This window comes from Capsicum annuum, chromosome 10, assembly GCF_002878395.1.
Source record: "Capsicum annuum cultivar UCD-10X-F1 chromosome 10, UCD10Xv1.1, whole genome shotgun sequence".
NCBI lineage: Eukaryota > Viridiplantae > Streptophyta > Magnoliopsida > Solanales > Solanaceae > Capsicum > Capsicum annuum.
Genome location: NC_061120.1, coordinates 189,423,207 through 189,438,372, shown reverse-complemented (window position 1 = coordinate 189,438,372; position 15,166 = coordinate 189,423,207). Strand labels below are relative to the sequence as shown.

The following is a 15,166-nucleotide window of genomic DNA, read 5'->3' as shown; positions in this document are numbered from 1 at the left end:
TGAATGGAATTTTTGTTGTATTGCTTGAAGTTGAAATGATGGGCATGAGCCAATTAAATGGCTCCACTTGAGCCCTACAATACTTCATTCAATGGGATCTGACCACACGGCAATGCCGTTAGCGGTTAGTACGATAATATCTGCACATCAGTCCTTATGTCCTTTTAGCCATGTCATGTGGACACGGGCCCTTCGACACTCATTGGACTTCATGCTCTCTGGTGTTACCGCTTTCCAAATTGCTGATTTCGGCTCTTTTGTCAAGGGTAGTCTCCTCCGATCATGCTTTTGGTGTCGTTATACCTCTCGTTACTACCTTGTTCCCAAACTCCCCTATTGATGCCGTGTGTCCTCGTTATTTTCTACCTAATACATAACCTAATGTTGTTACACCCATGTTGGATCTTCCAAAAAGGATCAGAGTAACATAGCTCTTAAGTACTCAAACGTGTTTCTCATGAGAACTGACCTTCAATGTTCTCCATAAGGTTTTCTCAGCCTCACAATTATCCAAAAGTTCATGGCATAAAGCTAGGAGCCTTGACTACCGTAGCGCCTTTGCCTTTGTTGAAAGGAACACAAAGCCTCCAAAAATTCAGCTTCTCCAAAATCAGGCCAATGTGAATGTGAAAAGAACAGTTCAGCATAGGCCAACTGCCAGAGTAAGAAATTGCTGAGTCTTAGCTCCCCACTAGTCCTTATAAGTAAATCAGGACATGGGAAATCAGTACAGTTCGTTTGTAACTCCTGCTCTACTAGGAAACTACTGATGTCTTCGGGTTCGATAATGCCATCCTTCACTTTTTGAGCAATGGTTTGACAAGCTTGTACAACATCATACTGTCCACTATAGTTAACTGCAATAACTACGTGAAGTTGTGAATTTTCCTTAGTGGTCTTTACAGCTTTATCTATCAACTCCTGCAATGACTTGTGGAGCATACTAGTGTCACCAATTATAGATATCCGAATCCCTGCTCTGTGGAAATCCAAGAAAGCAGAGTCAATCATAATACCCCAAAGTTATAGCACTAAGAAGAAAAAGAGGAGAGGTTATGCTGATATATAAAATTTGGCAGTGAAAACCAGAATTGGTACCGATGAAGTTGCAGTTACAAACATAAAGAGACTCTTAAGTCAAACTTGTCGATCAACAGCCGTAACACGTTAAGCATCATCTTGACAGTTAGTTCAGCTAATAACGATATTCGTAAAGCAATTTCACCAATAAAAGTTGAAGTTTTCCATCAACGAGTCTTAACATGTTAAACATTCATCTCGAGTCTAGACGGTAATTCGAACTAGTTAATGATCTTAGCAAAAGTAATAATCGTGGGCTTATAGTTATTGACCTATCAGAAATGACTCATTTATACTATCAGTTAAAAGTTTGGCTCATTCATGCCATCACCGTTACAAAATCGGCTCATCCATGCCATTAATTTTTAACGGTGATTTTCAAAAACAGCTTTATCACGTGAATTTTTATTAAAGGTCCACGTCATTAATTAAAATAAGGAAAAAGGCTCAAATATTTCATTAAACTATCAGAAATGACTCATTTATGCCATCAGTTAAAAGTTCAGCTCATTCATGTCATCGTCGTTATAAAATCAGCTCACCCATGTCAACAATCGATTCATTTAACATAACCTGACCCACACCCATTAAAATATTTTTCTTTCTACAACAACAACTATTTTTCTAATCAGAAAAAATAGGTATTAATGTATATCCTTCGGCTATTTCTAGTTGATTCTAAATCATTATAAATGTTACGCACAGAAACCTCAGAAATTCTATCCTACAGTGACTGATTAGTTTTAGTTTCAGTAACTCCAATATTTACTCCAAAGTTGCAAGAAAATAAACCAATGAATGATTAGGGCAAGCAAGAAAAAGAAAGAGGCGTACCAATAGAAATTCTCCATTCTCCCATCACGAACTAGGGGAGTATATATTATTGAAAAAATCATTTCCAAATAACGACTTAAAAGAAGTCTGTTATTCCAATTATCACGCCATGCATATGGAATAACTTCTCCCATCACGAATTAGTGGAGCATACATTGTTGAAAAATCATTTTCAAATAACGGCTTAAAAGAAGTCTACTATTCCAATTATCCCGCCATGTATATGATATAACTTCTCCCATCATTATGGTATAAATGCTGGAATAAATAATTCCGATACTAACTACTACAACAACAACAACAAACCCATTGTATTCCCACCTAGTGGGGTCTGGGGGGTAAGATGTACGCAGTCCATACCTCTACCTCTGATGAAGTAGAAAGGCTGTTTCCGATAGGCCCCCGGCTCAAGGCACGAGATACCACACAAACACATAGTAAAGCACAGAAGCAGATTACATAACATAAATACGGCACCCATAAGTAATATAAAACAGAGGAAAGCAGAGGAAAGCACATAGATTCGTAATAAAATATGGAACACGGAACACGGAATCATAACAGGAATAACACCCCCACCAAGTAGTTCCCTACACTAGCGACCCAAACTGGCCTTAATCCTCTGCCGAAATTCGCGCCCTCCAGACCTTCCTATCTAGGGTCATGTCCTCGGTGAGCTGTAACTGTTCCATGTCCCGCCTAATCACCTCACCCCAGTACTTCTTCGGCCTACCCCTACCCCGCCTAAAACCATCCAACGCTAGCCTTTCACACCTACGGACCGGGGCATCCATGCCCCTCCTTTTCACGTGTCCGAACCATCTCAATCTTGCTTCCCGCATCTTGCACTCCACTGAAGTCACACCAACCTTCTCCCGGATAGTCTCATTCCGAACTTTATCCCCTCTAGTCAGTCCACACATCCAGCGCAACATTCGCATTTCTGCCACCTTCATTTTTTGGATGTGGGAGTTCTTAACTGGCCAACACTCCGCTCCATACAACAAGGCCGGACGGACTACCACCCTGTAGAATTTGCCTTTAAGCTTGGGCGGCACCTTCTTATCACACAGCACCCCCGACGCGAGTTTCCACTTCATCCATCCCGCCCCAATACAGTGCGAGACATCCTCGTCAATCTCACCGTTACTCTGGATCACGGACCCAAGATACTTAAACTTATCCCTCTTACATACCTCCTGTGCTTCCAGCTTCACTACTACCTCATTCTCCCGCCTCACGTCATTAAACTTGCATTCCACATACTCCGTCTTGCTTCTGCTCACCCTGAACCCTTTAGACTCAAGAGTTTGCCTCCACACCTCTAATTTGTCATTCACACCCCCTCGAGTCTCATCTATCAGAACTACATCGTCTGCAAAAAGCATACACCACGGCACCTCCCCTTGAATGCGTCGCGTCAACACATCCATCACCAACGCAAACAAAAAGGGACTAAGAGTAGATCCCTGATGCAATCCTGTCAGTGAAATGCTCTGAGTTTCTCCCGTCGTCCTCACCTGGGTTTTCGCCCCATCATACATATCCTTAATTACTCTGGTATATGCCAGCGGTACTCCACTCACCTCCAAGCATCTCCAAAGCACCTCCCTGGGAACTTTGTCGTATGCCTTCTCCAGGTCGATAAATACCATGTGCAGATCCTTCTTCCTCTCCCTATACTGCTCTACCAACCTCTGCACTAGGTGGATTGCCTCCGTCGTCGAGCGGCCGGGCATAAATCCAAACTGGTTTTCCGAAATAGACACTATCCGTCTCAGTCTCACCTCGACCACTCTCTCCCAGATCTTCATAGAGTGACTCAATAACTTAATCCTCCTATAGTTATTGCAACTTTGAATGTCCCCCTTATTCTTACAGAGAGGGACCATGGTACTCCACCTCCACGCCTCGGGCATCTTTGCCGTCCTGAAAATTTCATTAAACAATCCAGTCAACCACCTTACACCAGCCTCTCCAACGAACTTCCAAAACTCCACCAGTATCTCATCCGGCCCCGTCGCCCTACCCCTTCGCATCCTGCGGACAGCCTGTCTAACCTCTTCTACCTTAAAACGTCTACAATAGCTAAAATCCCGACACTTCTCTGAGTGCTCCAGTTCCCCTAACACAATAACTCAATGACATATTTAAGCCTGTTCCGTAAAAAGAATTACTGCAGCCATAGCCCTATAACCATGTTTTATGTACTATATGGTCATTTGGTTGATCGACTAGTTATACAATATTACGATACAATTACACAATGGACTAATAATAAGGATTCTTATGCAGTGAAAAGTAATACAGAGATTGATATGCCAGAAGTGTCTGCATTAAGAACATTTTTGTCTATAGATACATTTTTGATTGTTTCACGCATAAATTAAAAGGACCATAAATTTGTTATTAGTTATGCAAGATTACGCTAGCAATCAAGAGTTTTATGTCTGCAAATCGAACATTATATGAGTTATAATGCCGAAACATCTATTGAGATTAGCTTTCATTGTGCAGGCTAGGGACAGCATTAACACATTGTTCATGAATGATGAGTGTTGACAAAAGACAACCACGAACTAATTCTACATACATTTAGATAACAATAGCGTATTCAGGATTTGAAGTATATGGGTTCTAACATCTAGATTATTTGTACATATTTAATAAATTTCTTAAGTTTTGGGAAAGCTATTGAGTTCCGCTGTTCTTGTAAAATGGTTTGTAAATCCTCCCCTGTTAGAGAAAAATAAGAATATAGGTCAACTGAAAGGAAGATAACCTGGCAAATTTTTCAAGTTCATCTTCCAGTACTCTTTCGAACAAGCCCATCAACAAATCAACTTCCACCTAAATCAACAACAGCAAACACAAATAACTAACCCAACACTTAAAAAAAGGAGTAATACATAAACATGCTTTTTTAACTTGGCCTCAAGTGACATTTATTTCCTCTAACTTTGGATGTGCACAAATGGACACTTAAATTATCATAAAGTTGAACAAATGGAGACACACGTCCTGCGAGAAAATCACATCAAATACATGTGTCCTACATGACAAATCGCGTGAGATTTGCCACGTAGGATGCATCTGCCTACTGTGTCTATTCATATAAAGCCAAAGTTGCACGATATGGATTTCAGCGGAGGCCAAGTTACATGACACATATTTATGTATTACGCCTGAAAGTAAACAAGAGGAACTCATAAGACGTTACTTTAGGACGTAACCAATTATCAGATGAAAAAGCAAACAAAGTAAGAACTCCAATTCCCCAATTTCCACACAGCTCAATCAGCTTCCTAACAGCTCGAATACCGGCTTCATATCCTAATGCAACTGGAAATCCTCTCATTTTCGCCCACCTTCTATTCCCGTCCATTATAACCGCCACATGTTTCGGCATCATTTCTCGTTTGAGTTGAAGAGGCAACACAACTTTGTCAATGTTGCTAAGGGAGGCGTTTTGAGCAATGGCAAGTAGAGGAAGGGATGGTGTTGGTGGTAATTTGAGGGTGGTTAGAAGGGTAGTTGGTGGTTTTGGTTGCGAGGGGAATGTGGTGGGGGAATGGAAGAGTTGTTGGAAGTGGAGGGACAAGGCCATTTTTTGGATTTGGATTTGGAGTTTGGAGGGAGTTGACCTTTGAGTTGGAAGATTTGTGGTGTTGATGATAAGCCAATGGATGTGGTGAAAGGATGGAATAAAATATATGGTCCTTTATATTTGCTTTGGAGGTAGGTTTAAACATTAATGTTTAGGGTGGGTTAAATCATAAACCAAATCGAACAGAATTGTTACTCCCTCCGTTTAAAAAATAATGACTTACTTTTTTTTTAATCTGTTTAAGAAAGAATAACCTCGTCTCTTTTTTATAATACTTTAATTTCAACTTTTCACATAACATATTTAAGACCATAAGATTAAAGGACATTTTGATACATTAGACATAACTTTAATTTAAAGCCACAAAATTCAAAAGTTATTTTTATTTTCTTAAACTTTGTGTAAGTCAAAGTAGGTCATTCTTTTTTAAACGAATGGAGTATTGTTTTATCGAGATTGAATGATTGGTTTAACGGTTTTGTAAGAAATTTTATTAGGTTATTGGTTCAGGTTCTAATTTTAAGGTTATATAGTTAATGGTTAAACTGATAATTATATTACAGTTATATTTTTATGTCTAATTATATAATAGTGACTTCAAATTTTAAGTACATACTTTATTATTTTTTTTTTTTGCATTTTATAGTTGTTATCGTAGTGTTTGTAATTTGTGTAAACTCATGCATGAAGACAGTATAGAACAAATGAAAATAAGAGAAAGCAAAAAAAATAAAAATTAGAGGAGCATCTCCGTATCAGTTAAGCTGAAAATCAAACCGTTAAAAGCAAAAATCAATTAACTGAAAATCATTAACGAATATCTTATTGGTTTGGTTGTTGATTTAGCGTGTTTACAAATAGAAAATCAATAAAATCGAACCAATAATACACAAAACTAAATCGAACCGACCGATACACGTTTGATTCGCAGATCAAGTTATTTTAGAATTATAGTTTTGAGATTACAATTTTTGGATTAATACCGAGTTGAACGAGATATTTCATCTTATACTAATGAACCAAAGGACCCTTAAAATATGTACTTCAGCAATTTTGGTCCTTTAATTTTATCGAAATTGGATGCTTTTTTGTGCTCTTCGATATTCTACAGTTAGATTTAATAGGAAATATACGGATATTCACGTGTCTCGAGACGCAGTATTTGTTGTTTATACTACTTTCTTTGTTATTTTTCAGGCCCTCGAGTTTTATTTGTGAAATTGAAAACTTTGTGATAGCAATTATTCTTCAATTACAGGAGCTAAAAGTAGCTTGTGAGTACTGATAATCCCTTTTGGTTAATGCAAATTGACTGAGCTGCTTCCCAGTTAAAAGCATGGAAATAAGAGACCGGAAAAGATCATTTATTTCAATTCAATTTGTAAGTAGACATAAGAGAGCAATTTCACGTATCTATTGCTGCGGAATATACGTGAAAAAGTCAGATTAAGATGGACCAGATAACAGTAATCACTACTGAAATCCTGAAAACATCAAATGATCCACTGCAAGGCTATGAGTTACATTTCGTCATGGGACTTTCCCCTACACTCAATAGTTTCATGATTCCCGAAAAGCAAATAAGAAATTTTCGTTTACCACCCATTAAGATCTGCGTACATCAATTAGCATTAAGAACTTTTCATACCGGAGGAGCATTAATGAGGGGCATTGCAGAACATGCATGAGCCTCATCTAATAGAAGAATAACATATGAAGATACGGCAAAGGATACTAGACCTCTGTGTCCTCACGGTGGGGGTTGCCAGCACAAAGTTGAGCCTCAGTTCCACAGCTCTTAAACTTCACTCTACCATAGCTTATACTTATCCAATGGTGCTGGTTTCTTTGGGCGTAATGCAGTACACACGAGATCCCAAATGGTTTACTTCAAGACCGGCCTTATCACATCCTGTGAAAAAGAGTGATTCGTCTTCTTTCCCTATCCTGCGTCTCCAGCTCATTAAGAAAGCTGGCCGAGGCAATGGACATATATCTGAGCCATAAGTTTAGATAGACCGTTTAATCACTTCTGTCTAAGATTAATAGGTAAGCTTTACAAAAAGTATATACTCACCCTTTTCTTCACTAGTTCCAGAACCTGTTTTGTTAACTTTTGGCTTGTAAGACTTCAAGAGAAAGCATAGCGTCTTTACCAAATTCTCATATTGTTTCACATCTGCATGTAGAAAATGAACAAGAACGATGAGAAATTAAAGGGAAGGTTAGAAGATACGCACAAGAATGACAAGCTGATACGTACAAGATAATAGCAAGGGATAATAAGGTAAACATGTCTCGTACAGGATCAAAGGAAGTCCGAGGCGAACTACTTACATAGTAAGATATCACTTGCAATTATGAGGTCCCAGTCAGGATCAGCTACTGGAAACACATCTCCCCATGAATCTGAGAGAAAAGCCAATTTATTTTCGGAAGTTTTCTCAAGAAAGCTTAACTTGTAGATCAAAACAGAAGTTAATTGTTCATGGTTTATAGTTTTCTTCTCCAGGGAGAATTAGCATCATGGTGATAAAAGAAGTTTAAGAACAAACTTCATGGAGAAAAGAACTAACGTCTTATGTGAGGAAGGACAGGCAAAACGCCATTTGCCCGGCAATTATGTGCTATGTTCTCTTCAATATCTGGATCATCATAGTCCGACGTTGTAATATCAAGATGAAATGATTTTCTCAAGAAGATTGCCAAAGCTCCAGTGCCACTGTGACAAACTCAAGAGGTAGCACAAGGACCACCATGTACAAGTCACAAAGGGAAGGGAGTAGAAAGAGGAAAACAAACCAGTTGATGTTTATAACTTACACAATTCTTAACTCACACTTTCCTCTTATCACATTAGATACACATGAGAACCAAAAGGACAGCAAAAAAAAGCATATAAATAGACTCTTTCAGATGATAGCACGACAACTACAAATGGGGATCACGAACTGAATAACAGAAAAGAACGAAAAACAATAAGATCAAACATCTCACATAGACAAACTTCACAAATCACTTCTAAAACATGCATGTAACACGAACTGCATTTTATTCACGCTGGGATCCTGCTTCATCTTCAATTGTGCCACTGAATATATAAAGATTTCATTGTTCTCCTGGTATCAAGAAGTGATCTTATTAATGTTCTCTATTACTTTGCAAAGCTTAGTGTTATAACTGAAGGAATTTAGGTGGAACAACACTTGTGTCAACATTGCCTAAAGAAGCAAATACAAGTTAATGACAATTGGAATTTTGACAGTCAGTAACGAGAAACATTATCTGATATTGAAAAGGAAGTTTGTTTCTCAATTTTACAAGGAACATTTCAATAGAATAGCAGCAAGGTACCCTTGCATTGTGAAGTTCGAAGAAAATTCTGCATAGCTTGGGCATTGGGCACAAGCTGAGACCATTTAGCAGAGAAAATACTGACGAAGATCCAACCTTATCGGATGAGAGGACAACATGTTGAATGCTTTAAGGTACTACCTGCCTAGCTCAATTATGTGACGCCCTCTTAACCAGGATGTATGTTGCACAAGCCATTCTGCAAATGCAAATGTCCCAGGCCAAAGTAAATTAGCATTCATCTGGTGAAAAGTGAACTCTTGGATGAGCAACTCCTGTGGACAAAACAAAGTGTATTAGCTTCCATGCTGAACAGAGCAATAAACAACACATACAGAACTCACATATCCCTTGCACACATTTACTTTGGCATAAATACAAGGAAACAGAAGCATTGTTATAAACACTGGAAACCTGATTTGATTCCTATTAACTTCTGACAAGTAAAGATTTTGTCAATCAACTGAATGTTCATATCAATAACAATCTCAAAAACTATTTATTTAGTTGGAAGATGGCATCAGTGTGCAGAAAAAAATATATCAAAACCATATAAACCCAAACATCCAACCACCACAGAAGGAAATGGAAAGGAAGAAAAATTTTACAGGTAATTGTACAAGTGAACTACAGATAACTTGGAAGGATTCATTAGATCATTACATTGCAACCACGATGTTTCTTTTAAAACCAACTAACTAGAGTTGATCAGCAACAAGCCGCTAAAAATTTCAATGCATAAACCAAAAAAATAGCACATCTCATGTCCTTGAGCATACATAGAGTAAAGAATAATCAGATAAATTCAGTGAGTCGGGTAAACGCAGAATAACAACAAAATATTCCCCGTTAAATAATCGGGATAAAATAGGGAAAATAATGACACCAAAATTTTACGTGGAAACCTTTTAAATAAGGAAAAAACACGGGTCAAGAGAAGCAACTGATATCACTATAACAAGGAATTTTGCACTCTATAGTCACAAGTACATTACTTAAAATGACCACTACACAGTCAAAAGAAATAACCCTCTTTTAACTGCCCACCTCACTAAAATACACCTCAATCTAATTTTTTCTTCATATAAAATTTTCTATTACAGTCTGTGGAATACTTCACTGCTTTCTATATTGTTTTTCCTCTTTGTGTTGGCGTACATGCCAAATGAGTCGAAGCTCTCAATTTATACCGAGAGAAAAACTTGTCAATGTCATCAATGACATAAGCAAAAGCTAGCAATTACAACTGAAGAGACTTTGGCTGATTTGCCAAATCTACAGAAGTTTGAAAAAACTTACCAAAGAAAGAAAACATCTTCCTTAAAACATGGGGTATGGGGTTGGACCCCACAAATCTCCCCCTCCCGTCACATGCACATGAAAGAGGTATCTCTGTCTTCTCAAAGAGAGCTCACGCCAACAAGTTCTCTGCACAGGTCAGACTTGTCTCTTGTATTGCTTGGTCAACACATCCACATGATTTTCACTTATGTGAATCTTTTTTGATGTGAAACTTCACTTGTTTATGATTCCAATGGCATCTCACGTCAATGTGTTTTTTCTTGCATGGTACATGGAGTTCTTGCTCAAGTCTACTGCACTTTGACTGTCACAATAGACAAATACTCCATTTGTTGCAATCCAAGTTCTCGAAGATATCGTTTAAGCCATATCATTTTCTTGCAAGCTTCAGTAAACACAATATACTCCACCTCAGTTGTAGATAGCGCGACACATGATCATATCCTCCAAATCACAAACAATCACCTGTTGTGCCTCTCAGGTACCTCAGAATCCATTTGACTAATTTCCAATGCTCCTTTCCCAGATTATCAAGAAGCCTGCAGACAATACAAACTGTGTGAGCAATATTGAGTCCAGTATATATCATTGCATACATTAAACTTCCAACAATGGAGGAATATGGGATTCTATCCATGCTTTCTTTCTCATCCTTTGTTGTAGAACACATCTTCTTGCTCAACTTTATATGACCAGCAAGAGGTGTGCTACCAAGCTTAGCATTCTTCATCTTGAAAAGCTACAATACACGTTCAATGTACTTCTCCAGTGTTAAGTAAATCCTTTCCTCTTTGAGAAGAGTAATCCTTATGCTCAAAATCTGCTTAGCATAACCCAAGTCTTTCATAGCAAAAGACTTACACAACCATTTCTACAACTCGTCAATCCTAGAAGTATGCATGCCCACAATCAACATATCATCCTTGATAGGTACCATGAGCCACAATCAAGGAACCCTTAATAAGTTTCCATTTTCCACCACCATTGATACTAACATATCCCTCATTATCAAGAACACCACTAGAATCAAGTGCAAACAAACATTTTACACATCAGGTGTATGCTTTACATAGTTCAAAACTAGTTTAGTTCCAATACTAGTTTTCAAGCAAATCGTACCAATACTAGCAACCCTAGATACTGTCTTAGTAACCATACTCAAATTTCCAAAATCACTTGGGGTATAAATGAGAAAAAATCTCTCTGTGATGTCACGTGAGATGTGGCATCAGTGTCCACAATCCAACCTGACTTATGACAAGCAATATTTATGCATCAAGGACAATAACAAGATCTTCGATAGTAACGGTGGCTACGCAATTTTCATTGCCATCTTTTTTCTTTTCCTCCTTGCCTATGTTCTTCTTCAACTTCCGGCAATACTTCTTTGTGTGTCCTTTCAACCGATAATGATAACACTCAATATCTTTATAATTTGCCTCTGAATTTACTTCTACAATGGTCTCTATTCTGATAACCACACTTCATGCTTCTCCCCTAGAGCTAGTCACCAAAACATCCGATAAAGATAAAACATTGAGACATTCATCTCATCTCTTCATTCAGAGGGCTACTATTGGCAAAATCCATAGATATCAATCATATTATTTGGAACAAAATTTGACGGTGAAGTCCTAAAAATTTCTGAAGAGTCTGGTAGGGAACTAAGTAGAAGCAAGCCTTGAATTTCTTCATCGAATTTAAGGCCCATAACAAATAACCGGTTCATGATTCTCTGAAAATTATTCATGTGATTTGTCACCGAAGAATCATTATGGTATTTTAAATCCAACATTTGTTATATCAACAACATCTTGTTGTTTCCAGTCTTCCAAGCATACAAACTTCCAAGATGCTCCCATAGGGTTCGAGCATTATCTCCCTAAAATTATGGTTCAACACATTATATTCAACCATTACCTAGAAAATCTACAAATCTGTCTGTGCAACAGACTCCATTCTTCATCTATTTTATTTTCTAGCTTTATAGAAAGACTGGTTGATGAAAATTCTTGAGATAAAGCAAATCTTCCGTTTCCCCCTTCAAAATAGCATAATTAATGTCATTCAAAGTAACCATTCTACATGTGTTGGCTTCCATCATTCACCCAAAAATACAGGTATTGCAAACCTTGCTTTGATTTATAGATGTTGATATGACACGTAACTTTGATAACAGAAAATCCACTACTGGATATTTGTTTGCATTCCAGAGGAGGCAATATCATGACAATAGAAGTTGCAGAAATGTGTCCAGTGTTATCAAAAGCGAAAACACAAAAAAAGCTCTAAGGTTTATTGGGACTTTAAGCGGAAAATGTGAATAAAGTGCTTTAATGAAAAAAAGCGCAAAGAGGGAAAGAATACTAATATATATATTGTAGTTCAAGATTAACAATTATAAGCATGAATAGCAAATATATGAACAAAGAAATTAAAAAACACAATAAAGTGAAATATCAATTGTTTAGTGTTGCCTCTTCAGAAAAGGCTCATTGGCAAGGAAAGTATGGCTTAGAAAATTGATGACGACATTGAAGCACACATTAAGTGACGTGAAGCGCTCAACACATTTGAGCCTCGCTTTAGGTCTTAAACGCACTTTAAGCACGCCTTTGATAACATTGAATGTGTTGCACTATTTACAACTGAGACAGAGTATATTGCAGCTACTAAACTGGAAAGGAAATGATATGGCTTAAATGATATCTTCAAAAACATGGATTGCAACAAATGAAGTATGTCATCTATTGTGACAGCCAAAGTGAAATAGACTTGAGCAAAAACTCCATGTGCCATATAAAAACAACATATATTGATGTGAGATATCATTGAATTCATGAACAAGTGCAGAGTGAATTGTTTCACGTCAAAAGATTCACACAAGTGAAAATCCTTCGAATATGCTGACCAAGGCAATACTAAGAGACAAGTCCGATCTGTGTAGAGAACTTGTTAGCATGAGCTCTCTATGAGAAGACGGAACCTCATTTAGGTGTATGGAAATGGAGGAAAGATTTGTGGGGTCTAGCCCCATAATTCCATGTTTTAAGGAAGATGTTTTCTTCCTTTCATAACTTTTTTCAAACTTCTATATATTTGGCAAATCAGCCAAAGTCTCTTCAGTTGGAATTGTTGAAATTGCTAGCTTTTGCTTATGTCGTTGATGACATTGGCATATTTTTCATTCCCAATAAATTGAGAGCTTTGACTCATTTTGTAGGTGCAACAACACAAAGAGGAAAAACAATATAGAGAGTAGTGAGGTATTACATGGACTGTGATAGAAAATGGAATGTCGAGGAAAAATTAGACTTAAGTGGTATTACAATATTGAGTATTGTACTGACGTCTAAAGTTCTAGATACTCAATTCTTTTTCAGCTCTTGAATTTTAATGGTAATAATTACTACCTTTGTTTCAGTTTGTTTATTTGGTTTTAACAAGCAAGGAGTTTAAGAAAATAAAAAAGATTTTTGAATAAATATGTAGTCCCTCTGTTCACTTTTACTTGTCACATTTCAATCCAGAAGAGTCAATTTGACTAATCTTTGAAGCTAAATTGAATTAAATTGAGTATTTTAAATTTAAAATTTAGATATTCAAAAGTTATACGAAAAATACTACAAGTTACAATCCATAAAATGTTGGTCAATATTCATGCAGTTTGACTTTCGAAAAGCAGCGTGACAAGTAAAAGTAAATAGACGCAGTAGAATGTACCAAAACATCTTTTAAACTTGTGGTCTTAAATATCTCACGTAAAAGATTGAATCAAAGAGTCGCCAAAAAAGTAAATACCTATTCTTTTCGAAACAGACAAACAAATAAGACAAATAAGTTAAAACAGAAAGTGTCATACATAACTACTAGTATAAAATTACTGGGAGCTGACCACAAAGCCCAAATAATCAATAATTCCAACGGGGGTATTTCTTGAAAGTACAATTGAAACCTATGTTGCTCGGACACGTGTGCAGATACATATTTTGAAGAGTCCGAGCAACTTAGATCGAAACTAACCATTTCAGGAAACAGGTGCTTCCTCTCCACAAAATTTTGCTGCGTCTCCGTTATCTCTTCATCTGCACCAGAAAAAAAAGAAAAAAAAATCTATTTAACTAATAAATAATGAATAGTTTATGAATATAGTTAGGAAATAGTTAAAAAAATTACCAGAGGAGTCGCTATCACTGACGCCAAACAGGGAAGAAGGAGAAAACAGAGCAGCATCCATCGGAAATTTTTGGGCAACAGAGGAAGGCTAATTTTTAATCAGTTTTATTAATAACAAACCTAGCCATATATTTTCTCTAAATTACAATTTACCCCTCTTTTCTTTGTGATTGAAAAATATATTGGTTTTTGTTATGAAATATAAATAAAGAACAACAAGAATAAATTGAGAGAGAAGAGGGAGACTTTATTTCTCCTGATGGATGAGATAAAACCCCTCTACTTATAGGGGATTTATTTCTCTTGAAGGATGAGAGATCATCTTGATTGAGAATACAATAAATAAAACTTCTCTATTTATAGGAAAAAATACTCCTAATTTCTTACTAAAAGATATATACTTCAAATTCTGATAGATGTCAACTAGATTTTATTAGATCTTGATAGACAATCACTATAATATAAATACATATATAGCACTCCCCTTGAATGTCTAGATAGATAATGTGCCTCGTTAAAACCTTACTAGAAAAAATCCAGTGAAAATAAAAATCTAGTGAAGAAAAAAGAGTACACATCTCTAACAATACGCATATAAGTTGCCTCATTAAAAACCTTACAAGAAAAATTCAGTGGGACTAAACCTCGTAAGAGAAAGAGAGTACAATGCGTATCAACTCCCCCTAATGAGAACATCCTTAAACCTTTGCATCACAATCTTATGTAGCATCTTCTTGAAAGTTGCAATTGGAGAAGATTTAATGAATAAATCAACTATATTGTCACTTGAAAGAATCTGTTAAACGTTAATAT

At 36.9% G+C, this 15,166-nt stretch overlaps 2 protein-coding genes across 3 annotated transcripts; both read right to left on the bottom strand.

The window, feature by feature from the left end:
- LOC107852925 (cis-prenyltransferase 4, chloroplastic) lies at positions 1-5,621 on the bottom strand. Its single transcript, XM_016697960.2, has 3 exons — positions 5,135-5,621; positions 4,697-4,764; positions 1-979 (listed from the first exon to the last, which is right to left on the bottom strand). Exons 1-3 carry the CDS (start codon positions 5,519-5,521, stop codon positions 532-534), a joined length of 903 nt encoding a protein of 300 aa, XP_016553446.2. The 5' UTR covers positions 5,522-5,621; the 3' UTR covers positions 1-531.
- Positions 5,622-6,953: 1,332 nt separating this feature from the next.
- On the bottom strand, positions 6,954-14,512 carry LOC107852920 (protein N-terminal and lysine N-methyltransferase EFM7). 2 transcript variants are annotated; one of them, XM_016697954.2, is made up of 7 exons: positions 14,354-14,512; positions 14,201-14,262; positions 9,017-9,150; positions 8,098-8,243; positions 7,859-7,930; positions 7,599-7,700; positions 6,954-7,517 (listed from the first exon to the last, which is right to left on the bottom strand). In XM_016697954.2, the coding sequence occupies exons 1-7, from the start codon at positions 14,412-14,414 to the stop codon at positions 7,348-7,350; spliced, it is 747 nt and encodes a 248-aa protein (XP_016553440.2). In that variant the 5' UTR covers positions 14,415-14,512; the 3' UTR covers positions 6,954-7,347. The 2 variants fall into 2 exon arrangements, with proteins under 2 accessions (XP_016553440.2, XP_047254231.1); XM_047398275.1 differs by having other exon boundaries at positions 8,098-8,166; positions 9,021-9,150.
- Between the last annotated feature and the right edge of the window lie 654 nt (positions 14,513-15,166).